We start from the raw sequence: 26,565 nt of genomic DNA, 5'->3' as shown, positions 1-26,565 counted from the left end.
AATTAGGACGGGAGCTTGTGTGGGGACCCCCGGGCACCCTCAGTCCTGATTGTCTTGAGAGTCAGACCCCTGAGACCTACGCCTCTGGGGGCAGTCTCTCCTCCAGTGTGGTCCCTTGCAGACCGGACATGGAGCCGGGGGCGGCTTAGATGCCTGAGGGCAATCCCGCTTGAGATGCCCCTCCTTTCCACAGCCATAGCAAGCCCATCCCTTTTCACCTGGGTCCCTCTGGGCATTTTTCTCAGGCTGTTTAAGAACGGTTTTCATAGCCATTGCGAGGGCTTCCGCCTTTTCCTTCGTCTTTCTCTGCCTTTCTTTCTTTTCCTCATATTCTCTACCATAATAGACTGTCTGAGCCAGTTGTAACAGATTATCTAAAGACTGATTTGGTCCATACGCCCGTTTTGATAACTTACGGCGAATATCTGGAGCCGACTGAGTGAGAAATCTATCCTTTAAGATCACTTTCCCCTCTTCACTTTCGGGATCAATCTCAGTGAATCTGCGAAGGGCTTCTCTCAGTCTGTCTAGGAATTTACCAGGAGCTTCCTTCTCTTCTTGTTCTATGTCTGCCAGTTTGCCATAGTTTAAAGGCTTAGAACGCGCCTGCCTGAGTCCTTCAAGAATACATCTGACAAAATGACTCTGATCCCATCTTCCTTTAGCAGTGTTATAGTCCCAGTCTGGTTCTGTAGCTGGGACCGCCTGACTCCCAGTGGGGAGGGCAGTCATCTCGTCCTCCCTCTTTCCCACTGATTCATTACCAAGCCATTCATCTCCATAAGCAACCGCTTTACCCAAAACTCGAGCTTTTGAGTCAGGAGTCAACGTTTGTCCCAAGATATACATCACATCCTTCCAAGTAAGGTCATAATGCAGAGTAACACCTTTAAAAGCTCTAATATATTTTTCTGGGTCCTCTAAATAGTCTCCCAGATCCTCTTTAATTCTTTGTATCTCTTGATAAGAAAAAGGCTTATTAACTCTCATAGACTGATAATTTCTCCCGGTGGGTACTTCATGAAGAGGCAACAGCATGAGTGGCTGTCCCTCAGTGTCTCTGGCTGCTCTGTGCATATCCCAGGGATATATTGGAGAGACCTGCTTTTCTTTATCTCTTTGCCTCCTGTCCTCCATCTCATCTCTTACTTTGATGGTCTGAGTTTCTACTGAAACCAGAGTAGTCTGAAGTCGTACTGAGACAGGAGTTGTTTGGACCTCTACGTGAGCAGTTCGAATCTCAATTTGGGTTCCCATTGAGACCGAAGCACTTTGAGTCTCAGTTTGTGTTTCCACTGAGACCGAAGCAGGTTGAGTCTCAGTTTGTGTTTCCACTGAGACCAAAGCAGTTTGAACCTCAGCTTGGAGCCCGGGATACGGAGGCAAAGTAGGAGGACAGGGGGGAGCGGAAGGTTTCACGCCCAAATCTACACCCTTAGGACATAAGTCTGGCATATTTCGCAGAGAGAAAAAGGGCAACACATACGCTACTTCTACCCATTTCCCTTGCTTTTTACAGAACCGGTCTAATTGTAAAACAGTATTATACTTAAGAGACCCTCCAACTGGCCACCGTTCGCCGTTCTCCAGTGGGTACCGCGGCCATGCAGTATCACATAGGAAGACCAGGTGTGTCTTCTTTAAGCCCTGGGGATCAAATCTATCCCAGTTTTTCAGGATACAGTTCAAAGGAGTGAGGCTGGAATTGTTAGCTCCCATCTGTAAGAGAGAAAAAAAGCGACCAGCGCCATTTTTCTACCGGAGGCGTCCCTCCCTGCTCTAGATGGGGGTGTAGACAGACATTACACCAAAAGCTTTTCCTTCCTGGTCGGACTTAGTCTGTCCCTTACCGACGCAGGCGTCACACTCGTCCCTCCCGGTTCTACCACCGAGACGGGGTGGGGATGCACCAGGGGTAGACCTGATGGCATCCCTGACTGACGTCCAGCTCTTCACCTCGCTTGCCTCTGATGCCACCCAGGGTGCAATCAGAGTAACCTTCCGGAATGCCTCCCAAGCCAAGACCTCTGGGGGACACATTCATCACCTGAGTGCCTGTGCACGACCCGGAGTATATTCCTGACCACAATAAGACTGATACAAACATGAAACTGAGATGTTCCTTCCAAGAGTCACCACACCGGTATAAGAGCCTCCTCTGCTCCACTAAGAGCCAGTGTTACCAAAAGAAAAAAACCATTGCAGTTCCAATCCAAGTAACCTTTAACATCAGAGATGCTCTGGGAGTTAGAGCTCCATCTAGCTTCCAAACTTTCCATGCCTAGCGAGGCTAGGCGCTTCCTGACTACCAATCCAAGTTTGAGACCTAGACCACAGTAGAGTAGCAACATAGGTTACAAGTCTCTTGAAAGCCCAAGATCCGATAGATAAGGTTAGTACTTCTAATTCCCAAGGAGTTATGAAATGGTCAAAGAGACCGAAAAGTTTGACCGAGAAAAAAGAGTTCGGTCCACATGCTTTGCCCATTTCTGGTCGGTTCCCAAAGGGGACATTGGTTGCCTCTTGGCATTGGCAGGTCGGTATAAACCCCCGACAAGTTTCTGCCATAAGCCTTATGAGGTCGCCGAGGAACCGCAGAGCAGGGCCTTTCATTTATTCACACAAGCACACCGTAGAGTTAGTAAAGTACAGCGGAAAACGTGTTCGCTAGGAGAATAAAGAACTAGAGCTCCAAGCATCCTTACCTTGTCCTGAAGGATCCCGGACGAGCCCCCAAGATGAAAGGTTGTTGCTGAACGATAAGACGCGGGATTCTTGGCCTCCGGAGGAGACGAATTCAATCCGGGGCCAGAGACGAGGCTGGATCGCTCAGAGCTTTTGTGTAATAAAGTTTTATTAAAGTATAAAGGAGATAGAGAAAGCTTCTGACATAGGCATCAGAAGGGGGCAAAAGAGTACCCCCCTCCTAGTCTTTAGCTGTATGTTATATAGTCACAGTCTGTTAATGAAAAGAAAGGAATGTCATAAAATCTAGAATGGCACCAGATAATTCATCCCAGGCCATAAAACTATTGACTTGCACCTCGTACCAACAAATAGTTTCGTTTACATAGATTAGGGGAACAATACCTGAACAAGTAAGTTAGGCCCTTTGGCGGAACCAACTTGAAGATGGAGTCTGGGGTTCATTAACATAGCTTAAGACAACATTTCCATACGAAAAAGAAATGTATTGGTTAACTCAAGGTTTGGGAGTAGTTAGCTTTAGGTGAGACCAGGTGTCATGGCCACACAGAATGTTAGGAGAAATCTCCTTTTAATTTTGTATAGAGAAGGAAAACCAGATCGCTGGTTTGTTCTTTCCTGCCGGTTAAGAGAGAGAAAAATGTCTGGCACTTACAGCCTCTTTCCTCCATTTGGAGACCCCTGGCCTTCCTGCCTGTTACCCTCTCACTGGTAAGGAACAGGAGACTTTATTGACCTCTCTCTTCTCCACTCTTTCTTTCCTCTCCTTAACCCTTCCTACCCTTCCCCTTTTATCTAGTCCACCAGTGCTAAATGCAGGAATCTTGTCAAAGGGCCTCAGCCTGAGCTGAGGGTTAGAGACTGATCACCTCCTCTTGTCAGAGAACTCAAATTCTGGTTCTGTTCCTGTCAGGATTTGGGATGAGGAGTGACCTTTTCCAGTCCTGTGGCAACTACTGGGTCTTTCAGATTTGCTGACACAATGAGTGCAAAATCTTGATGGCATCACCCTTTAGGGATCTGAATAATTCTGCTGGAATTTCATCACATCCACAAGCTTTACTAACAGTAGTGCTTCTTAAGGCCCCCTTGACTTCACACTCCAGAATGTCAGGCTCTGGGTGACTAACCACACCATCATATTAATCCAGTACTACATAGTAATACCGAATCTTCCTTCTAACTGGACTGTTTTCCATTCCAATTTATCATTTGCATTACTTTCAAAGCAATTTTGCAAAAGAAAAGCTCATATTTCATTATGCCACTTAGTTATTCAAGATTTTCCAAATTGTCTTATTGTATTGCGTATTGACTCCAAATTCTTTCAGCTACTTTTAAGTTGCTTTCTAATGCATTGTGCTCCACTGTATGTATTTCTCTCTAATTCCAGCTTCTTTCCAGGATTTACTCTTTGGCTTTGCAAGGGTTGTTTTCTGCCCAGTCTTTCAGATATTTCCACTCTTCTACCATAGTGGCATATTTTATTTCCCCTGCCCCTTTCATTTTGCCTGCCCAAATCCCATCTGTCAGATCTAGCTTCATCAACCCCTTCTTTCTCCCTTCCAGCCAGGTGTGTTCCATTTTTTTGTCTTCAAATAAATTTTTAGGAATTCATAACACAAAGTGTTAGTCACTCAGTCATGGCCGACTCTTTGCCATGAGTAAAGCCCACTGTAGCCCACCAGGCTCCTCTGTCCATGGAATTTTCCAGGCAAGAATACTAGAGTCGGTAGCCATTCCCTTCTGCAGGGGATCTTCCCGAACCAGGGATCAAGCCCAGGTTTGATTTGCAGACAGATTCTTCACCGTCTGAGCCACCAGTAGTAGTTATTGGCTGAGTCTAGAAAAATCAGCCAGCTGTTTAGGTCAGTTATTCTTACTTATTTCTTTACTTGTTTTACTTCTGTGTTTATGAAACTTCAACTGGCATCACTGCCCATGAGCCTGTTGTTGGATGAAGAGCTAATCTGTGCACATGAAGAGGAATGTAGACCTTATACACACTTAATGTGAAAAGAACAGTAAAACTTTGGAAATATTTAGATGGTCAGTATGCAAATTTTCAAGATTTTTCTGATACCATAGCTGTTGAAGTGTCTGTAGTGTCACATGTAAGAAATTATGAAATTTTAGACCAAGTATTTTATGCACAGTTTTTAATAATTTTCTTAATTTTTAAAGTCAGGCTTCTGCAGTTTGAGTGCAGGTTTTTCAGTGAAGACAGTGATTCTTCTTAACTCTTCTATATGGGCAGAGAACAAGAGTATTAATAACCAAAACTGTGTCCATTCGTTTTTATTCCATCTACATCCTAATTGACAAAACTTGCCTGCTAATTCATTAACTTACTCATTCATCAGTAGAACAAATATATTTGATCACCTATTCTTCCAAGAATAAATTAAATTCTGAAGTTACAGTCTCTATATTTACTTCCTCGGCCTTTCTTAGTTCCTTTCTTTTTCCATCTGAAATGTTGTCTTTAGCCCCGACATAGTCTTCACCTAGCAAATCCCTGAGTCAGCTAAATGTCACTTCTCTGCAGCTTCTTCCGGTTCCCTGAACTAACGAAAGTATTTTCTCTTTCTCCTGAATTTCCAGAGCGGCTTTGTTTATATTCTGTTAATTGTCATCCAAATTGATCATGTTGTATCTTGTATACTGTGACTTTCATTCATCTTACACTTGTCATGATTCCTTGCAAAGTATAAGACATCAAAATTTTCATTGAATTGAAATAAAATTTAGTTGGATTGAAGTCAAAATATGCCACTACTAATGCTAAATTTAGAGAATTATTCCAAGATAGCATTTCACACTGATTATTATGATTATTAATACATGATTAGTTGACCTTTGTTGGCTTATATTATTGAAATGTAGCCTAATGACAGACTTATGTAACTATATATTTATTCCTAAAACTGAACCATATAAAATATTCAGCTTTCAGTTTAGAAAAACTTTCCTGTCACAATGGTGCAAATAAGTGGCAGAGAAATATATTAGTTGTAAATATTTGTAAAGAGATGTAAGAACTAAAGTTAACTCTCTGTGGTAAGTCACTCCATCATTCTTGGAAAGATGTCTCTCTGTATCCCCATGCCAAACACTGCTTCCTCTCAGAGATTCCATCTCAGCCTCATTTTCTGGTTCATATTCTTATTGCCCAAGAAGGGACTTGGCTCATGACCATCACTTTCGCTGTTTCCTCCTTCCTGTCAAAATGTCCTCTGTAAAGACTCATGTTCTCCCATGGTTTCTGTTTTCAAATCCACACAAAGATTCTTAAGTTGTTTCCCGAGCTCTGACACCCCTTCTGAGTTCTAGAATATTACAGTTCCCCGTCTTCTGTCATGTAAATATAAATCATACTCAACTCATTATCTCTAAAACTGATCTGATAATCTTTCCCACCTCTTCTCTCCAAGTTTTCATGTTGTCATTTTCTAGTTTCTCTGGCATAAGATGCATAAGTTTCTCTGGCATATTTGACTCCTTTAACTTCCTTCTCCACAAATCTAGTCATATTTTATTTTCTCTCAATAAGGATTGTTTACTCTGTCTTTTTTTCTTAATTTATTTTTCATTGAAATATAGCTGGTTTACAGTGTTGTGTTAATTTCCCCTGTGCAGCAAAGTGACTCAGTTTATACACATACCTACATCCTTTTATATTCTTTCCATTATGGTTATCCCAGGGTATTGAATATAGTTCCCTATCCTATACAATAGGACCTTATTGTTTATCCATTCTATGAAATTGAAAGTGAAAGCCGCTCATTCCTGTCTGGCTCTTTACCAGTCCATGGATTATACAGTCCATGGAATTTTCCAGGCCAGAATACTGGAGTGGGTAGCCTTTCCCTTCTCTAGGGAATCTTTCCAACCCAGGGAACGAACCCAGGTCTCCCACATTGCAGGCGGATTCTTTACCAGCTGAGCCACAAGGGAAGCCCAAGAACACTGGAGTGGATAGCCTTTCCCTTCTGCAGTGGATCTTCCCGACCCAGGAATCCAACTGGGGTCTCCTGCATCACCGGCAGATTCTTTACTAACTGAGCTATCATAATAGTTTTCATCTACCAATCCCAGTCTCCCAGTCTTTCTTTCCTCCACCCCACTGCTCTTTCTTTTCTTCTCTCCCTTTCCCAGCTAGTTTTCATATTAAATTTCTTAAAGATGGCTTCAATTCTCTCAGTTTCTTGCTCTGATACACAGATAAGTCCTAAAAATTCTTAGATTTGAGAAGATTGTTGGTGCCCCTCTAGGTTTACTTTCTATAGGGTGAAGATAGACACCCATAGTGAGGGGATTTTTCTCAAGATTATAAGGGTGCGATAATATTAAATATCAGAATTTCAGCATTTCTGCTTCTAATCTAGTCTTCTTTCTGATTGGATTACTCTAATAGGCTTATTCTTATTCTTAAGTAGTTTTTTTTTTTTTTTTTTTCCTTAGCACCAATAAATTTGTCTTGATCAAAATAGAAAAATACCACTGACAAGATAACAGACTACTATTTTTGGCTAAAAGACATAACTATTATTTTTCTATACATTTATTTTAAAAGAAAGAGCAGTTAAGTTGGAAAATATTAAAGCAAAAAACAAACATTATGCTTATTAAATAAGACTTCTGTTTCTCAATAGATTGCTTACCTGTCTACTAGTATCCATAAAGGTAGGAATTTAAGAAATGGATATTTAAGTCCAATTTATGACTCTACTATCTAGGGTGCATTTTCAGTAGAACATATTTGGAATGGAGCAAGAGAGAAATACATAATTTTGCATTTCTGTCTATTTTGATAATACTATTTTTCAGTAAGTCATTCCTGTGCTATAAGGAAAATTGTGCTATGGCTATGGCATAAACAATACTGTTTTTAGGTTTTCCAAAAAACTCCAAGATAAATAACCGTATGTTGGGGCATTTTAAGTACTAGTACAGTGTCAAACATGCTGAAAAAAATATTAGACTGGTGTCCTCAACGAATTTACATTATATTGTAAAACACAAATTGAAAAAAAAACTATGTACAATATCAACATGAAATTTTTTACAGATTAGCATCCTGAACATTCTAGAATTCTCTGAATTGTATTGGTAACTTGATGAAATTCTAGGAACTAACACTAGTAAGGGGAATCACCATTATAGAACTATTTTGTTACCTTTCAAATTGGCTGTCAAACTACTGGGATACTAGGAGTTTGTCAGACAATAGCTATTTCCCAATTGCTATGAAACAACTTAGTATTCACAAAGTAATTTCCCAGTAATCATTTTCATTGTATTTACTCAACAGTTCTGTGGGACATAAAATGTTTTATTAGTTCTACATTTGCAGATGAGAAATCTGAAACAAAATGGTGTCTTAACCAAGATCTCATGGCTAGTTAGCGGCATCTGAAGCTTGAAGCCAGATTTTCTGATAACTAACACAAGATTCTTTTAGTCTTACATCATGACTTTTTGGAAAACCTAATAGTTTTTAATGTGAATGGGTTTGTCATTCTAAAATGACATACATTTTTAAAATTCTTTTAAAATCTGACCTAAAGTTTCTACTCAAAGGAGAAACACTATAAGACAAATTTATACTATTTGTCTTATACTATAGTATAAGAAACAAAGCGTTTTCCCTTGGGTGTTTGTTTTACCACCAGCAATGTGAGAATGACAAGTTTCCACTCACTAGAAACCATCATAGATCTCTGGATGGGTTGAAGACCAAACAGTCCTTGGGTTCTGATCTCAAGACCAAACCACTTGGATGCCTCAGGGGCCCAAGGTGTTTGAAAAATATTCTTCCAAGCACAACACACTTTCTTACTTTGCCCTCTGTGACTGATTTCTTGGGAGCTGTTGGGGTTTGTGAGACCAGCCACTAGGAGTTCCTTGGCTCCTCCTCTATGCTCTCACCCTACTGTTTATACTAAGTCCTTCTTTACTTTAAAAAATGTGTGGAATCTGTTCACATTTCTTCAGAGTTTTAATCTAGTCCAGTTTTGTGTAGTCAGCTTTTTAAGTCTTTCCTCACAAGGAAGGTTTTAATTTCTTTAATTTTCTTTCCCCTTATTCTCTTTTGGATATCTTCTAGCTTGTCCATGTTTTCCTGATATTAAGAACGAAATATTCAAGGAACAGATACTTGTAGATTGAAATTCCGATACTGTGCCTTTATTTCTTAAAGCCCTGAGTATTCGTGCATCATTTATTCAATAGATGTTTAGAGAAGTCACTCTAATTGCAGGCATTGAATTAGACAGTGGGCACACAGTGGAAAGGAGAAACAGATGTGGTTCCTGACCATGGTACACCCATTGTAGTTGGAGAAATAGACTTTTAAAAATTGTTCCTATACACATAAAAAATACAAAGCATTTTTTTCTGTGTGAAAGAAAAGCAAAGGTACTTAAGGATTGTATGCTTGGGGCACCTGGCCATGCCTGCAGGTAGTTTCTTTATTCAGTCCATGACTGCTTCTCTAGGGCTTACTGTGTGCACTGCACTGTTGGAGATTTTCTTTAAATGTAATAGAAGAATACATGATCCTTACCTTCCAAAAAAATATCAAGAGATGGCTTGTGAGAGTTTATGCCTACCCAAATAAATGATTTTTGCAATCTTGTATGATGTGTGAGTAAGTCTCCTTGGGATATATTGTTATTTTTTATTGACCCATAATTAATTAAGCAAAAAAAGCGTGCTGGCTAAGGAAATAGTTTTACTTCAGATTCCTCTTAAATCCCTTTCCACATTGAAAACTTGCCCCCCAACTTATGACCCGTAAAGGTATTTTGGGGATGCTACTGCTTGCTAGATTAGGGTTAATACATTCAGCATGTTAAAAAGCAGAGACGTTACTTTGCCAACAAAGGTCTGTTGAGTCAAGGCTATGGTTTTTCCAGTGGTCATGTATGGATGTGAAAGTTGGACACTAAAGAAAGCTGAGCATCGAATAATTGATGTTTTTGAACTGTGGTGTTGGAGAAGACTCTTGAGAGACCCTTGGACTACAAGCAGATCCAACCAGTCCATCCTAAAGGAGATCAGTCCTGGGTGTTCATTGGAAGGACGGATGTTGAAACTGAAACTCCAATACTTTGGCCACCTGATGCAAAGAGCTGACTCATTTGAAAAGAGCCTGATGCTGGGAAAGATTGAAGGCAGAAGAAGAAGGGGACGACAGAGGATGAGATGGTTGGATGGCATCACTGACACAATGGACATGAGTTTGAGTAAACTCCGGGAGTTGGTGATGGAGAGGGAGGCCTGGCGTGCTGCAGTCCATGGGGTTGCAAAGAGTCGGACATGACTGAGCGACTGAACTGAACTGAAATGAAGGTTCATGTGCCACCCAAGTAGAAGAAAAAGAAGAGACTGTCTTAGAGAATTTAGGAGTGGGCTGGAGGAATTGGTGGTCCATTTGAGGATGGAGAAGGTTAAGAAGAGAAGTAAGGTGCTGAAGTATATTTCAAGCACTTGCAGGGAGGAATTATGCAGAAGAAATCAAGAAAAGGAGGCACGGGAGGATTAGTAATTAGATTAGCTTTTCTAAAGCTCTGTGATCAGGTTGAGGATTAGTGAAAGAAAAGGTCAGAGACAGGTAGAAATGTAAATTAAGACGTTTATACAAATTTTAAACTGCCAACACTTTTGGCATAATTTAATCCTCATAAAAGTATTCTGTAGGTTAATATTTTCTTTTAATATTCATATTGTCACATATACCATATTGGTTTTCAAATAAAGACTTTTGAGTTATTAATCACAAAACACAACAAAATAATTGTTCCTAGAATTGCTACCTTTGATACATATATAAAATCAGTTCTTGAATCTTCACTTTTTTTTTCAGTTATCTCTCTGCTACCAAGACACGTCTGAGATTTTATTTCTTTACAAGTTTCTTGTTTTGTATTTGCTTTTTAGCTGTTGAAGAAACGAAACACTCAACCTATCACTTCTACCTGAATGTGGAAGCCATGTCTTTTAAAGTGAACTGAAATGTACAAAATGTACAAATCACAAAATCTTCTTGCAAAATTTAGTAAATTTTTAATAAGTGTAGCATTTTCCTTCAAGTCACTGGGCTACAGTGAAAGCACATTTATCTTCAACATGTTAATGATATTCAGTTATCTGCTGAGCAACCTCCTATTGCTTCTTTTTGAAGGAAAAAAAAAGGTTTGGTAAGTATCATTGAATGTAGAAGGGTGAGGTGAATGAAGAGAGGCCAAACATTTCTAGTTACAGCTATGCAGAAAAGTACACATGTGAGTTGTTCGTGGGGACTGAAGTGGATTGAAGTGTATTTCATTTGATTCCTTTGTAGGCAACTGAAATTTCTCATTATCCTGGCAATTCTGCTTAATATTTGCTTGTTTGTGTGAGTTGCCCAGGCTATTAAAGAAATTTGGTCCTCGATTCTTAAGTATTCCACAACAAATGCTACTCTGCCCACACACCCTGATAACTTGTTACAGACCTGGCAGCATATGCTCCTGGTAGAAGCATTTTCTTCCTCAACACATCACTCCTTCTGCTCCTCAGATAACATGCAGCTGTAAGTGGGTGAAAAATCTCAGTGCAATTCAAAAAGGGAATAACATCTTTTAGTATCATTGTTTTAGGGAAAAATGTCAAATAAATGGAAGTATTACTCCTATTTATCCACATACAACCTGGAATCTGTGGAAGTCAATCTTTACCTTCAGAAGTTGACTGTTAAATGGATATTATTTTTAAAAGCATTTTGAGGAAAAAATATGGTACTGTAAAATTTATAACTGTAAACAGAACTTAGCATTTTTTAATTGAGCTTTGATTTGATCACATTCTTGGCTATCCTTGATCATGATCTTTCATTTTAACTGAGAAAGCCAAGTTTTAAAATTTATGAAGAGAAAACACTTGGTACTGCCTTAGAGCTAAAGCATTAACTAAGGGATTAAATACCTCACCAGGCCTTTTAACTTTTCCATGGCATTTATTCCCTTTATCTGCCTTTTTGGTAACTATTTCTCTTGGCATTCCTAGTGACAAATCTAGCAACTGCCTAGTGTCAACCTAGAGACTAATGGTTTTGTTGCTCAATAAATGTTTGCAGTATAGTGCAGATGACACCACCCTTATGGCAGAAAGCAAAGAGGAACTAAAGAGCCTCTTGATGAAAGTGAAAGAGGAGAGTGAAAAAGTTGGCTTAAAGCTCAACATTCAGAAAACTAACATTATGGCATCCAGTCCCATCACTTCATGGCAAATAGATGGGGAAACAGTGGCTGACTTTATTTTTTTGGGCTCTGAAATCACTGCAGGTGGTGATTGCTGCCATGAAATTAAAAGACACTCCTTGGAAGGAAAGTTATGTCCAACCTAGACAGCATATTAAAAAGCAGAGACATTCCTTTGTACACAGGTCCGTCTATTCAAGGCTGTGGTTTTTCCAGTGGTCACATATGGATGTGAAAGTTGGACTGTAAAGAAAGTTGAGGGCCAAAGAATTGATGCTTTTGAACTGTGGTATTGGAGAAGACTCTTGAGAGTCCCTTGGACTGCAAGGAGATCCAACCAGTCCACCCTAAAGGAGATCATTCCTGGGTGTTCATTGGAAGGACTGATGTTGAAGCTGAAACTCCAGTATTTTGGTCACCTGATGCGAAGAGCTGACTCATTTGAAAAGACCCTGATGCTGGGAAAGATTGAAGGCAGGAGTAGAAGGGGATGACAGGGAATGAGACGGTTGGATGGCATCACCGATTCAGTGAACATGAGTTTGGGTAGGCTCTGGGAGTTGGTGATGGACAGGGAGGCCTGGCGTGCTGCAGTCCATGGCGTCTCAAAGAGTTGGACATGACTGAGCGACTGAACTGAACTGAACTGTCTAGGCCAAACAAGTTTTTGCAGTTGTGTGGGGAAGGTATAAACTAACTGACTATGTGAACCCTGCCCACCTCTCCTTCCCCCAAGGAAGACTTGATCATTCTCTCCTTTGTATGCCTTAGGAAGGCTTTTTCTAAGTCTGTTTTAGAAACTCTTGATTGTCTTTGCTAGTCCTTATTTTCTTGAGGATTATGGCTGTGTCTAATTCTATTTGTGTGCATAAGGACAAGCTCAGGAAGCAGAGCATACGTGTTCATAAATTAATGTTTGTGCCACAAGTAAGAGGCAACCTTAGGAAGTCCTCAGCAAATGCTGTCTTTGAGTTTCTTTAATAATAGTAGTTTCTTTAAACAGATGACCAGTTATTTTTCTCTTTTGAAAACCCATAGTGCCTGCAGTGTACTATTTATGACCAGGTCTTAAATTCTCTTCTAGTCTTATTAATAAGTACAAGTTTTCCTTTTTCCATTAAGTTGGAAGTTCTTAAGTATAGAATTTGTATGTCATTTCTGTTTCCATTTCTCAGAATATATCTTCATGCTATGTGGAAGATATTTGTGGAGTTACTATAATGTATTTGGAGAAAATATTTGCTTGGTGCTAAATTTGACTCTAGCTTTCCAAGTGTTTTTTACCTACAGAGCTTCTGAACTGACTTTGCTTTATACACTGGTGAGGTTTCTTTGCAGGCCAAAGCAAAAAGAGTTTGAAACAGGTAATCCCATAGCTTTTTTATTTGATGTGTGCTACTGGGCATAGGGACAGATGAGCTGTCATGTTGATTCTTGGAGATGTAGGTAAATTCTCAGTGGTTTCTGCATGGAAAGGCACAGAAACGAAAGCCCATATCTGTAGATATGTAGCACCACAGTCTGCTCCCTGTTAGGGTTTACATTTCCTATGAAAACAATTTTGTTCTCATTTCAGATGGTGACTGATAAGGACAGGTGAATGTGTTGCTATATTGTGAGAAAGTTTTTTTTGTTTTTTTTTTTAATGCCACTTAAAATCCTTGAATCATTTATTCAGGCTTTGAATTTTGTAGGAGTGTAAACATGGGAAATTGTCATGGGTTCAAGGGTTTTCTCATTTCCTGACACAAGAATTTAAGAAAGGTCTTTTGCTGGATGAGATTGTTTCCTCTTATTAAATTTAGATTATGCTGCCAATGTCTCTGGTTGTTTTGAGTATCAAATTTTGTAATCAAAATTGTTTACAAAATGCCTGTTATCTAATGAATATTACTTACCCTCAGTGCCTTGATGTTCTTTCTTTTTCAAAATTCAATGAGGTATTATTATATATAAAAATGAGGATCATCGGCACATTTCAAAACATCCATAAAATGTAGACATTTTGCAGAATTCCAGACACAATAATGTTTTTGGATATTCATTCTGAACCTTAAACCACATCCTCAAACTGGAGCAATGATGCAAAAGCTACGTGGCATCAGCAGGTTAGAGTGAACAATGAAGATGAAGGCTTACTGAGATCTATCGAGTAATGAGAAACACAGGAGAAGTGACTTGCTTTATCAGCAACAAGAGAGATAAAATGGATGATCTGAAAATAAGCAGTGTCATGAGAAGATTATGTTAGCAACGAGGGAAGAATTATTTTGGAGTGGAAACTCCAAATCTGAATACACCTTAAGCTAGCCATGCATTTAGACAGGGAGCAATCAGTCACCGTCCTTCTTTTCAAAATTTCAGATTGGCCAGATGAAAGTATATCATCAAGTTTAAAGCCCTTTGCAACTGATAGTCGTTTAACTGAGCTTCAAAATAAAGTTGCGTTCACTGTCTATGTCATGGGACCATCCATCAGTGTGGATATAAAGGACATCACCTTATGTCCTTTAGTCTGTTCCTGGAAACAGTTAAGGAATAGACTCAACTTAGTGACTCTTATCCTGGAATAAATAGTACTAGAATACATTTTGGTTGGCACGACTTCTGACAATATTTTTGCTTTCCTTAAAGAATTAAATACTGAGAGTCAAGGAGAGAAAAATTTAAGAAAATCACTTGATTAAAAAAAATACTAAGAAGCTAAGAAATAGTTTTAGATTGGACTTTTTAAAGGACTCTAAAAAAGAGTAGGAACTATTTTATACATTTTCTATTCACCTTTTATACATTTAGGATTTTTATTTTTATGTAATATCTATATGTCATCATAAAGAGAATACCACAGCATAGGGCTACTTAATTCTCAGGGAGTTCTTCATTCTGTAACTTCTGACTTATAGAAATGTATTTCATATGGGAAATTTAAGGTTAAGCAGATGTTTTGGTTCAGAGGAATAAAAGTTGTGAAGTTCATTTGAATAACATAATGAAAGTATCCTTGAATTACATCTTTTCTCCTGTTTTTTAAAGCAAGAAAATATGTGTAAAAATATGACATACCACTCAAGAAGAAGTGAAAAATAAATACATAGTTATTAATTTCCAAACCATACAAAAGAACAAGTGGTCATATGTATTTTAATTTAAATCTTATAATATTGTAATTAACACTCTAACATAAATTTGATTTATTTGGAATTTGATCATTGGGAAATCATAAACATACATACTGTTTACTAGGCAATTTAAGTGTAAAGAAAACTGGCATAGAGTTTGACTTGGAATAGGCACAAAAGCAGTATTTTCAGATATCTTTTATTAAATGGTCTATCAAATTATTGCTGACATCTCATTGTGGTGTGATATTCAGTGTTTACTAGTTGGTGCCCTCAAATGCTGGAACTCACAGAGAGAACTTGAGTTAAGAGTTTGGGGCAGGGAGAAGACAAAGCTCCAGCTCATCTGGGAATGGAATAAAAGAAGGAATCTGGTAATCTGGTATTTAAGCTGACCATTAATGTAGAGGTAGAGTTTCGGTTTTGGGAAAAGAAAATCCCAGACATTTGTTTGGCAATGGCAACGACAGAGTCTGAAAAACAAGTCTTTTTATTGTTTATTAAAAAACAATTTTTTTTTAATAACCCCTTACAATGTTGTATTGGTTTCTACTGTAGAACAACGTTAACCAGCTCTAAGTATACACAGCAGCTTCCCACTAGCTATCTGTTTTACACGTGGGATTGTATAAATATATACATGTCAATGCTAGTTGCAGCCCATCCTACCCTCTCCTTCTCCCACTGTGAATTTAGTTGAGGATCATCTGTGTACAAAAAGATAAGCTTCAGGATATAGGATTGGTGCATACTCTAGAGGATTTTGAATGATTACATTTCACTTTGCAAGCAATAGGAAAAGTCTGGTAGATATAAATAGGAAGTAATTTCCTGGGGCAGGTAGAAACAGAAAAATTAGTAAGCAAAATAATGATGTAATATAAACTTCATAGAGGATGATGGCATTGGAACAAAGTGAAAAGCTGAATATGAAAATTATTATATTAGAAGGAATGTAAGCCTGGGCAAATGACCAAAGGCCAGAATTGGGATGACAGAGGGATCAAGGATAATTTAAAAATTTTCTGCTCAGTGGCTGGCTAACAGAAAGAAAAAGAAGTTATGCTGCAATAAGCAGACATAATATCAGGAGAATTATTTTAAGGCTGTAAGGTTCATTGGTTTGGATTTCAGTCTTTGAGATGGCTGTTCCACTGGGATACTCAGAGGCCACTAACTATGCAGGATGTAATTAGAAATGCATCAGTTTATCTCAGAGGTTAAGGCCAGTGATAACCATTCACATTACCATATCAGGTGAGCATGTTGTGGCTGATGAGACCAATGAGAGAGTGAATACAGGGATGAAATATGGGATGACCTAATCTTATGGAATGCCCACTTTAATGGTAGAAAAAGGGATGTCAGGTAAATCTTGAGGAAAGTTAATTTCTGCTAATATATAAATATGAGTGAAGAATTATGAAAATGCAGAGTCATAGAAACTGAAGGTTTGGGGGAGGAGAGAACAGAATTTTAAAATGCCACAAACAAGAGTATATGGACCAATAAGGTCATTATGGAGGAAAATTAACACACAAAGAAAAAACTGCAGTTTCAGAGGAAGGGGGAAGCAGAACAAACATGTTTACTTTTTCCTGGACTGGGACAGATCCAATACCTTCTTAGGGATTAAATTTCTGTCCCATTAGCTCATTTTAATAAATAAGATTAGCTAAAACATAATGTACCTCCCATCCAACTCAAGTTCTTATTGGGTAAATTGCTGTTTACTGGAAAGCATTTGTCTTCAAATACGGTTTAAATTAATTTTATCCATAAGTTAAGCTAAACTTTCCTACAAATTGGGATATTTACTGCACTGAGAAAGCTAGCGTATTTTCACTTCAAAATACTTATATTTGTCTGTGTTTTCTGATACCTTCATTCCCCACCCCGTTTTGACATGAATTTGTCCCTGTGAAACAACAAGGCATTAGACTCCATAATAGGGCTGACCTGGAAAACTTCTTTGCAAGGCTTAGGATAGGCATATGTCCTACAAAACATTAACCCCAGTGTGAGTATTCTGTGTGTAAGTAGTGAGATTTGTAAGGTGACAGAGGATGTCCGAGAACCTGTCAGATCAAAGCTCAGGTATTGGCTGCTAAGACTTGGTGGGGGTGAATTGCCACTGATAGTACTAGGAAGGGGACATAGCATTTAAGAGAAGACATCGTGTTATTCGAGAGATATATGCCCAAAGATCAGGCTGTTAATTGGACTTTTGAAAATTGAATCAGTTTTATATGAAATTTGAAACATAATTGCAAAGACTATGTGTTTTATAAAAAAGTAAATCCAGCTGGACCTTTGTTTATTTATTTGTTTAGGTTGGTAAATAAGTTGGTTTACAAGTGTATGCCCAATTTATGTTTGACATCTAAAGATATAATTGTTAGGAGTGACTTTTAAGTGTGAGTAGGGGGACTAGTTTATCGTATCAACTGACTTCAACCGTAGGTAAGAGAGATGTTGCTCAGTTGCTAAGTCCTATCTGACTCCTTGCAACGTCGTGGACTGCAGTATGCCAGGCTTCCCTGTCCTTCACTGTTCCCTGAAGTTTGTTCGAATTCATGTTCATTGAGTCGGTGATGCCTTCTAACCATCTCATCCTCTGTCACCCACTTCTTCTCCTGTCCTCAATCTTTCCCAGCATCAGGGATCAGGAAAAGAACCAGCATCAGAGCCTTTTTCAATGAAAAAGATGCGGCTCTTCGCATCAGGTCGCCAACGTATTAAAGCTTCAGCTTCAGCCTCAGTCCTTCCAATGAACATTCAGGGTTGATTTCCTTTAGGATTGATGACTTTGATTTCTTTGCTGTCCAAGGAACTCTCAAAAGTTTTCTCTAGCACCTCAATTCAAAAGCAGCAATTCTTTGGCACTCAGCCAAAGAATTATGGTCCAACTCTCACATCCGTACAAGACTACTGGAAAAACCATATAGCCATGTGTACATCTGGTACCATTTGAAGGGTTTAACCAGGAGTTTTTTTCCTAAATGCTTACAGAGGGAAATTGACTAACATAAAAATAATTTGTCTATGAATATCATTTATTAGTAATTAAAGCAATCATAGTTTTTAGTGATATATTAATTATCATTGAAATACCATTTTAGTTTGTGAATTTTATCTACTTTTAGTATAAGGTAAAAATGATTACCTAGGTTATTATTCTATTGTAATTGTCAAGATTTGGTTTTCTGGTGAGTGTTGGATTTATAGAGAAAGTTAGCTTTCTATAACACAAGTTCTATAGACTTTGCATGCGTGATTTTATGCAGTCCTCCTGGCAGAGAAACTCTGAATGGGAGAAAATTGAAGGTCACAGCAGTTAAATACCCTGCCCCAAACCATACAGCTAACGTTGGTGCTGCTGCTGCTAAGTCGCGTCAGTTGTGTCCCACTCTGTGCGACCCCATAGACGGCAGCCCACCAGGCTCCTCTGTTCCTAGGATTCTCCAGGCAGGAACACGGGAGTGGGTTGCCATTGCCTTCTCCAATGCATGAAAGTGAAAAGTGAAAGCGAAGCCGCTCAGTCGTGTCCGTCTCTTTGCGACCCCGTGGGCTTTAGCCTACCAGGCTCCTCCGTCCATGGGATTTTCCAGGCAAGACTACTGGAGTGGGGTGCTGTTGCCTTCTCCTACAGCTAATGCTGCTAGGATTTGAACCCTAGACCCTTCAAAGTCTAATCATTATCTTTGACAACTACTATCTCTAAGAGCAGGATGAATAAGAGAGGGGTTTTATAACATTCAAAACCAAATGTCAAATCCAAAACTGTTTGCCTGCAGGCTGTCTGATCTAAGAATATATTTTTAATCTCTTATTTTTCTGCTTATTTTAATGTGTCCTGTATTATAAAAGTCCTCAATCAATAAAATCTGGAGTTATACAATGTAAAAGATATAGTTAAAATGTTAGTTGCCCAGTCATGTCTGACTCTTTGTGACCCCATGGACTGTAGCCCTCCAGGCTCCTCTGTCCATGGAATTATCCAGGCAAGAACACTGGAGTGTGTTGCTATTCCCTTCTGCAGGGGATCTTCCTGACCCAGGGATCGAGCCTGTGTCTTCTATGTCTCCTGCATTGGCAAGTGGGTTCTTTATCACTAGGGTCACCTGGGAAGCCCAAAAGCTGTATTAGGAAAGTATTTACTACATTAATGACCTTTGACTTATTGAAAAAGGATTTCTTTAAATATCTTCATGAAGTATATGTTTCTACTTAAAATTTAATTAATATATTTTCTTAGCATTTGCTGTCCTGGATACTGTTTGCATTACTGCAGAAGTTAAACAGAAGGCACAATAGTTTTTTTTTAACTTTTTATTTCATATCAGAGACTAGCCAATTAACAGTGTTATGTTAGTTTCATATGAACAGAAAAGGAACTCAGCCATACATATACATGTAAGGATAGTATAGTTTTGAACTTCAAATAATTAGTAACAAGAGCAAAAGTGAAATAAGAAATATACTGAAAATAAATGTTCTGGGGGTTGTAAAGAAAAAAAAAAACAACAGCACAACTAAAATTAATTGCCAGAACGGGACTTGAAGGACAGTAGAATGCTGATAGGAAAAGGAACTAGTAGAATGGAAGTAACCATGTCTCCTACATATGTACCTAGACATGATGATGGCAATTAAAAGTAAGTACTATCTTGCTTGAGCTATGAGGTACTTACCATAAAATGTTAAAGAAGAGATAAGAAGGGAGGAGAAAGCTATATTAGGGAGTGCCTTAGTGTTTTTACTTAAATGAGAGGGTCCATGTTGGTTTTTCACCTGTATGTTACATGTTAGATGGTTGCTCTGGAACTTGTGGGTAGAATTGATCAGATAACATAGCCAGGAGACTTTTTGAGATATTCCAAGCAAGAGCTAGCTTTACCTCAAGTCGAGACACAACAGTGGGTATGCAGAAAGGGAGTGGGTAGGAAAGACAATTCTGTAATAAAATGTACAAGACATAGAAATTGAGTTAAGGGGAAAAGAACCTTTCAGAGCAAAGAGTTGAGAAAAGAAACTCGTGGCCAGGGAGGTGTGAGTCTCATGAGGTCAGTTTTCAGGAACATCTTCATTGCTGTTTTTTAAAGCAACTTCTAGAATGAGTGATAACTATATTTTCCTTGCTATCTAAGGAATGAATCCATGTTAACCAAAGAAGTGTTTTATTATGCAAAGTCTACAGAATTGTGTTTATGACTGCAAAATAGGGTCAATGATACTTTAAAAAGGAAACTATAAGGTTTAATCGAGCATCATATTGATATTGAAATATCTAAGGGCTTCAATCCTTACTAAGCACCACGAATAAAAAGCCATGGTGTGGTAAACATTATTGCTATAATAAAGAGTGGATGACACGTTATCCTTTTCATTTCTGTTGACTAAGAAGGGTAGAATATGATTTTCCCTTTTAAAAAAAAAAGCAGAAATACAAGCATGTTTTTAAAAGTGAGTGTTTTTCAAAAGGCTCCTGACTCCTCTCCCAAAATTGGCTTTCTTTTGGTAAACAGGGAGGGTAAATGAATACTAAGTATAACTCCAGCGTTGCATGCCACAGCTTGTTACATGCTAGCATCTGTGATTTGCATATAGTACTTAAGAAAAAACAACATTTGGTTCTATAATAATCTTTATTTTACAGATAAGAAAATTTAGGCGTAGATAATTTAAGTAACTTCTTTCTGAATTAAACAGTTGGTGAGAATTTCTGGTTGAAGACAGCTGCAGTGGGAATAGTAAAGGTCAAATGGATGAATTCAACTTACATCTACATGTTAGAACCAAACAACCTTGGTAATTGATTGAATAATGAAATTGAGTAGATTTTTGGCCATGGGTTACCTAGGCTGGTTTCAACTATCTAGGATGGTTCCAAATGAGGTATAAGATTGTACCATTTTCTGGCATTGGGAACATCTGAGGGATGTTTGTGGGAGGGAAGGTGATGAGATTGAGCTTGGGTGTGCTGTTTGATGTGACTATGAGATATGCAAGGGGGCAGATTTAATTAGACTGTTGATTATAAGGATTAGGAGGCTTAGAAGACAGGAATAGACTGGAGATAGTCATTTTGTAGTCATCAGTTATGAATTAATCATTAAAGACATGGATGAGTGTATAATATTGCCCAAAGAGCATGTGTAGAATAGAAGATAAAAGGGCTATGTGTGACACCCAAGGGAACAGCAGCCTTTCAAGGAAAAGCAGAGTGGAGCCCCGAGAAGAGATGATAAGTGTCCAGCAGAGTGAAAATCCTCAGGGCACACATGATTTCATTTTAGAGTTCAGTGATGTCACTTTTTTGTGAAATAGCTATTACAGTATTACATGTTATCTACATCTCTCCTCTGTCCTTAGTGTATTAAATGGCATATTTTGCACTTCCATTAGGAGAGAAAAAAAAAAAAGAGAAAGGATTTTGTTGAAATTACCAGTGCATGATGTATGATTGACATGGGTATTTGTATACTTGTTCATAAATCTGTAGGTAAGTTTTGACAGAAAGACTGGCGAGATCTTCAAAATGAGAAGCATAATCTGTTATACAATTCTGAGGTGAGAGTAGAAACAAGGGCAGAGTGGGACTATTATAGTTCTTTCTTGTACTACTACTTTTAACCGAAGTTACTCATAATTTGTAATGATAATAACTTTGAAAGGTTCATGCAAATGTATGCCTTAAAAAAGATGTAGCCCAAATAATCTAAGTAGGAGAACTAATGTAAAATAAAAATTTCTTAGTTAACAGAAATGTCTGTCATGAAAATTTATATAATTTTTGTAAAAAATAACTGCTCAGAGACTACATCTTCAACCAGAATGCAGTAGCTCATGTTTCTGTAGACTGTCTTACGACCATAGAGTTGTATTAATTGGTTTGTTTCTTTACTTTTACAAGTCTATACTGTAACCAAAGTGTGGTCTATTACCTAGTCTAACTACAGTGTCAATAGACTTTAAAGAAATCAAATGAAAGCAATATTAAAATAATCTATGATGAATTTGTCATATATTAATAATTTTAACTCTATATTAGTACAATATTAACCTGGAATAAACTTCCTAATTTTAATATAATGTGGGATAAGAATGTTTCAAAAGGTAGCTAATAATCATAGCTATGTTGAAAATGAAATCAGAAATTTTAAACAAATAATTGTTTGGAAAAATAGTGGCAATCTATTTAAAGTAGTTGTTCAATTAAGCAGTGATAAAAGTTCAAATTTTAGGTAGGTTCTGATTTCAAACCTAGTGTCTGTTCAGATATTTTTAACCTCAGAACAAAATTGATAATGTTTTCTCTTTTCAAATTAAGAAGAATACAGCATAAATATTTGGAGTGCTAAGAAGCTGTGGCAGTTCTAGAATTTGTGATTGACCTAATCTGTAGTTATAAATTTGCAGTACCAATAGTTTTTATGTGCCCTATTTATTATTGTTTATTCTACTCTATGATTGAGGATTTTATATATAAAATACTTCAAAGCACCTCCAAAGAGTCTTCTTTACAGTAGTTCTTTATAATATAGATCTCCCTGTTTTCGTCCATATTGTAACTATAAAGGGAGTTTATTTTTACTTCTTTACCAGATAAATGGGGATATGGGTGTTCATGAACTTATTTCTATAGCACTTTATCTCAAATAATTTTTAGAATTCTGTAGTCACACTGCCTTGCTTTAGGAATATATTTATTTTACTTAGATTTAACTTTATGACCATTGAAAGAGCTATGTTGTTTACAAAACAAGCAGTTTGTTTATTTATTTCACTTTGTGCTTGTGCTCAGTTGTGTCTGACTCTGTAACAATTTTTATGGTGGTGGTGGGAGGGAGGACTGATTATTGTCTACATCTTAAAATCTGATTTTTTTTTATTTATTGTAGGTTTTATTGGGATTTAATCATGCTTATAATGATGGTTGGAAATCTGGTCATCATACCAGTTGGAATCACATTCTTTACAGAACAGACAACAACACCATGGATTATTTTCAATGTGGCTTCAGATACAGTTTTCCTTTTGGACTTGATCATGAATTTCAGGACTGGGACTGTCAATGAAGACAGTTCTGAAATCATCCTGGACCCTAAAGTGATAAAGATGAATTATTTAAAAAGCTGGTTTGTGGTTGACTTCATCTCATCAATCCCAGTGGATTATATCTTTCTCATTGTAGAAAAAGGAATGGATTCGGAAGTTTACAAGACAGCCAGGGCACTTCGCATTGTGAGGTTTACAAAAATTCTCAGTCTCTTGCGTTTATTACGACTTTCAAGGTTAATTAGATACATACATCAGTGGGAAGAGGTAAGACATATCTTTTCCTTTGTATAAAGTTTCTATATCATGATATTTTAAACTATAGTGGTTTTAAAATGAACAGCTATGCTATGTATAATTAGTTTTATGAAGTTCAAAAAGAAAAAATTCATTTTTTTTCTTTTTGGTACATAAGTGATACGTTTGCAACTTTAAAAGATATGGTCTAAAATTGAATTTGAGCAAAGTGAAAAAGATAGCGATTGTAAAGCAATTGTCTTATGCCAATTCAGTCTTTTCAAAAGCAAATCTACTTTAATCAGCAAACTTTTATCTTAAACAATGCAACTGCTCCTTCACCATGGGAGGCTGTTTTTATCTACTATGTAATATTAATTTGTTTTATCTAACACATCAAGTGCCATCTTTGACAAAATTGTAGGGTCCGATTGCTAGTTTGTATCATTAGTTCTGTGAAATAATGTGGAATATGTTTCCTCATATTGAAATTTCAGAGAATCATGCTTGAAGAGAAATGATTCTTTTGAGTATTTCCAACTTGTATATATAAAGACATTTTAGTGTAATAATTTTGCTCTTTGTTATTTGTGTTATAGTTATTTATTGTAGATTATCTGTACTAGGTCATTTCATAATACTGAAAAGCAGCATATCCTGAAGGGAAATTATTACATAGAAAACACAAATAATAATACAGTGAATAAAAACAGTGAATCTGGCCAGTGTTTTGCTGAGTAGGGCATCCATTGTTCTTAGGCAGTAGGTGGGACTTGAAAGGGCTTAGAAACTGGGTGGGAACTGAAAGGGCTTTGGAAACTGGAGTTTCTAAAGATCTGAGTCAAATGTACCATCACCAAGCGAGGGAGGTTGAGTCTCTAATTTTAGAATCTGCGCATTAGTTTTTTGATTTTCTTTTCCTTCTAAACACACCTTAAAAATTAATTATAACTTGAACTTTATTATCTGCATAAAAATAAGGGTCAAAAAGGCCTCCAGAGTTGACTAAACCTACACTAAAGAAAACAACACACTGACCAGGGATTAATTGCCACTTTACTAGCTACAGAAATGCTTTTTAGGATGAATTATATTTTGAAATTTAGGTTTAACAAGTCATAAAATGAAACTTCTGTGAACATTAGCTCTGCTTTCTGTGAGACTGTGGCAGTGTTTTGTGTGTGCTTGTTGATGGCATTTTGGTTCCTAGGATTTCAGGAAATGAATGCAGCAATAAAACCCAGTATAAGACACTGCTAAAAGGCATAAAAATAGATCATTCTTAAAATATGGATACAAATTATATTTAAAATCAGATGCAGCTCATTTGAGAAACTGATTCATCTTGTAATGTATCTCTATGTAGCACATTCCATCTAACATGTAATAAATGTTTGGTTCTCAAACATTGTTATGCTAATGTTAATGTCAAGGCGAGGTAATTATTGATAAAATAGCTAATATTTACTGATGGCTTATTATATGTCAAGTAATATATTTGATTCTTTCCATGGATTAGTTCATCCAAGCTTCCTAATTTGCCCAGATTCACAGAGTAGTAGGTGGAACTGGGGGTCTGACCTTGGTAACCTGACTCCAGATCCCAAGCTCTTAATCACAAAACTATATAGCCTCTCACTATAACGTATATTCTTTTATTGATAAATGATTTAATATTATACCATTTTATATGTATAATAAAATATGTGGGAAACTTTTCTTAACTGAGCTTTGTGGTCCAAGCAATGTATGATTTGAATATTTGCCTCTTGAAACATGGTCATAAAATTATTTTAATGAGTAGCCTGTGAGAAGAAAAGTCACTGATATAAATACCCAGACAATTAAAAATACAGTGGACAATGTGACTATTTTCAGTGTCTTGTAGTTTGAACCCAATTACCCTAGAGAATGGCAGAAGGATGAACAGATGGCATTCTATCAGATAAAATGCCAGGCTACGTGGTCATAGAAGAGCACGCTCCTGAACACTGTTGTCCTCTGGCTCCTGGCAGCGGTCAGAGGCACTTAGGTGTGTGTAACTCGATGGTGTTTTACAGATGCCATGATAGAATTCATGGCATTGGCTCATCGCCATCATCACTGTAAAATGAAATTTGATATGCCATTACAGACATTTGGTAACCAAACCCATTCAGGCTCGAGTTGTGAGTTGGCGTAATCTTACTTATAAATAAATGACATTGATAGTAAATGAACCATAAACTCATTTCATGAAGAATGTTTTCTTGATTATATGATACCCCCATATAATATCACATATATCATGGCTATTTAATATCTGTTTGTAATACTGTTAGAGGAAAAAACAGTAGTAATTAATCCCAAATTTATTACGGGTTTATTATTTCATGATTGCAATACCTGCATGATTGAAACCAAAGTCATGAAAAAATGTTAATGGTTCCAAATTAGTATGTCTCTACCTCAGTTTTATAAATGCCACCAGGATGTGTTTACAAGTAGAAGCACAACAAGTAATCAGGTTTCTCTGTGAGCATTTGGAATAAGAGTACAGAGGAAGATGTGGGTTCACCCACATGTCTTTGAGTTCTGAGTGTTTTAGTACCAAGCTGGCTCATGCTAAATTCAGCAAATTTGGGGAAGTAATGTGTGAAGTCTGGAAGCTGCCACAGTTCTAAATGAATCATTCCCAAGGAAAGTGGCTGCCTTCTATAGGAAACTGCTTCCATCTTCAATGAAATTTTTTTCCCCCTGGTCTGAATTAGTTCAACTGAAAAGCAACAAGAAGTGCCAAAGCCAGATAAATTCAAGAAATATTGTGAATGAAATAGAGAAGTGTCACATTTTAGCCCTTATGTTACTAGGCTGCTAAAGTCGAACATAGTGGCTAATATTGAAGGAAGGAGCTGATTTGGCCAACTAGTTTATGAAACATGGTGTTAGGGAGCATGGGGAGTTGCCTTCCAGAAGCAATGATAAGATCAATGGCCTAAGGATGCAAAATTAAAGCTCTCTGACACTGTACTGAAACTTTATATATATGGCCATGTGAGGTGAAGATCTGGGGTGATAGTTTAGATAAATCAGGTCAGAAAATTCCTTTTTCTATAATCTCCAGAAAATGGAATCTCTCTCAGTTTTGTATTTTGACTTAAAAAAAGCATCCCTTTAATTCAGCATTATTGTTGTTATCGTTGTATTTCAAGTGAAGT

The 26,565-nt window shown here is 37.5% G+C and overlaps 1 protein-coding gene across 1 annotated transcript in view; it reads left to right on the top strand.

Moving 5' to 3' along the window:
• HCN1 (hyperpolarization activated cyclic nucleotide gated potassium channel 1) overlaps window positions 1-26,565 on the top strand; it is a 442,779-nt gene that overhangs the window by 38,186 nt on the left and 378,028 nt on the right. Inside the window, exon 2 of the mRNA XM_065905565.1 lies at window positions 22,975-23,398. Within this exon, the coding sequence (XP_065761637.1) occupies window positions 22,975-23,398 (424 nt within the window). The remainder of the gene's footprint in view (window positions 1-22,974; window positions 23,399-26,565) is intronic.

Source organism: Muntiacus reevesi, chromosome 14 (genome assembly GCF_963930625.1).
Source record: "Muntiacus reevesi chromosome 14, mMunRee1.1, whole genome shotgun sequence".
Lineage (NCBI taxonomy): Eukaryota > Metazoa > Chordata > Mammalia > Artiodactyla > Cervidae > Muntiacus > Muntiacus reevesi.
The sequence above is the reverse complement of the archived record's forward strand: the minus strand, read 5'-3'. Positions and strand labels throughout refer to the sequence as shown.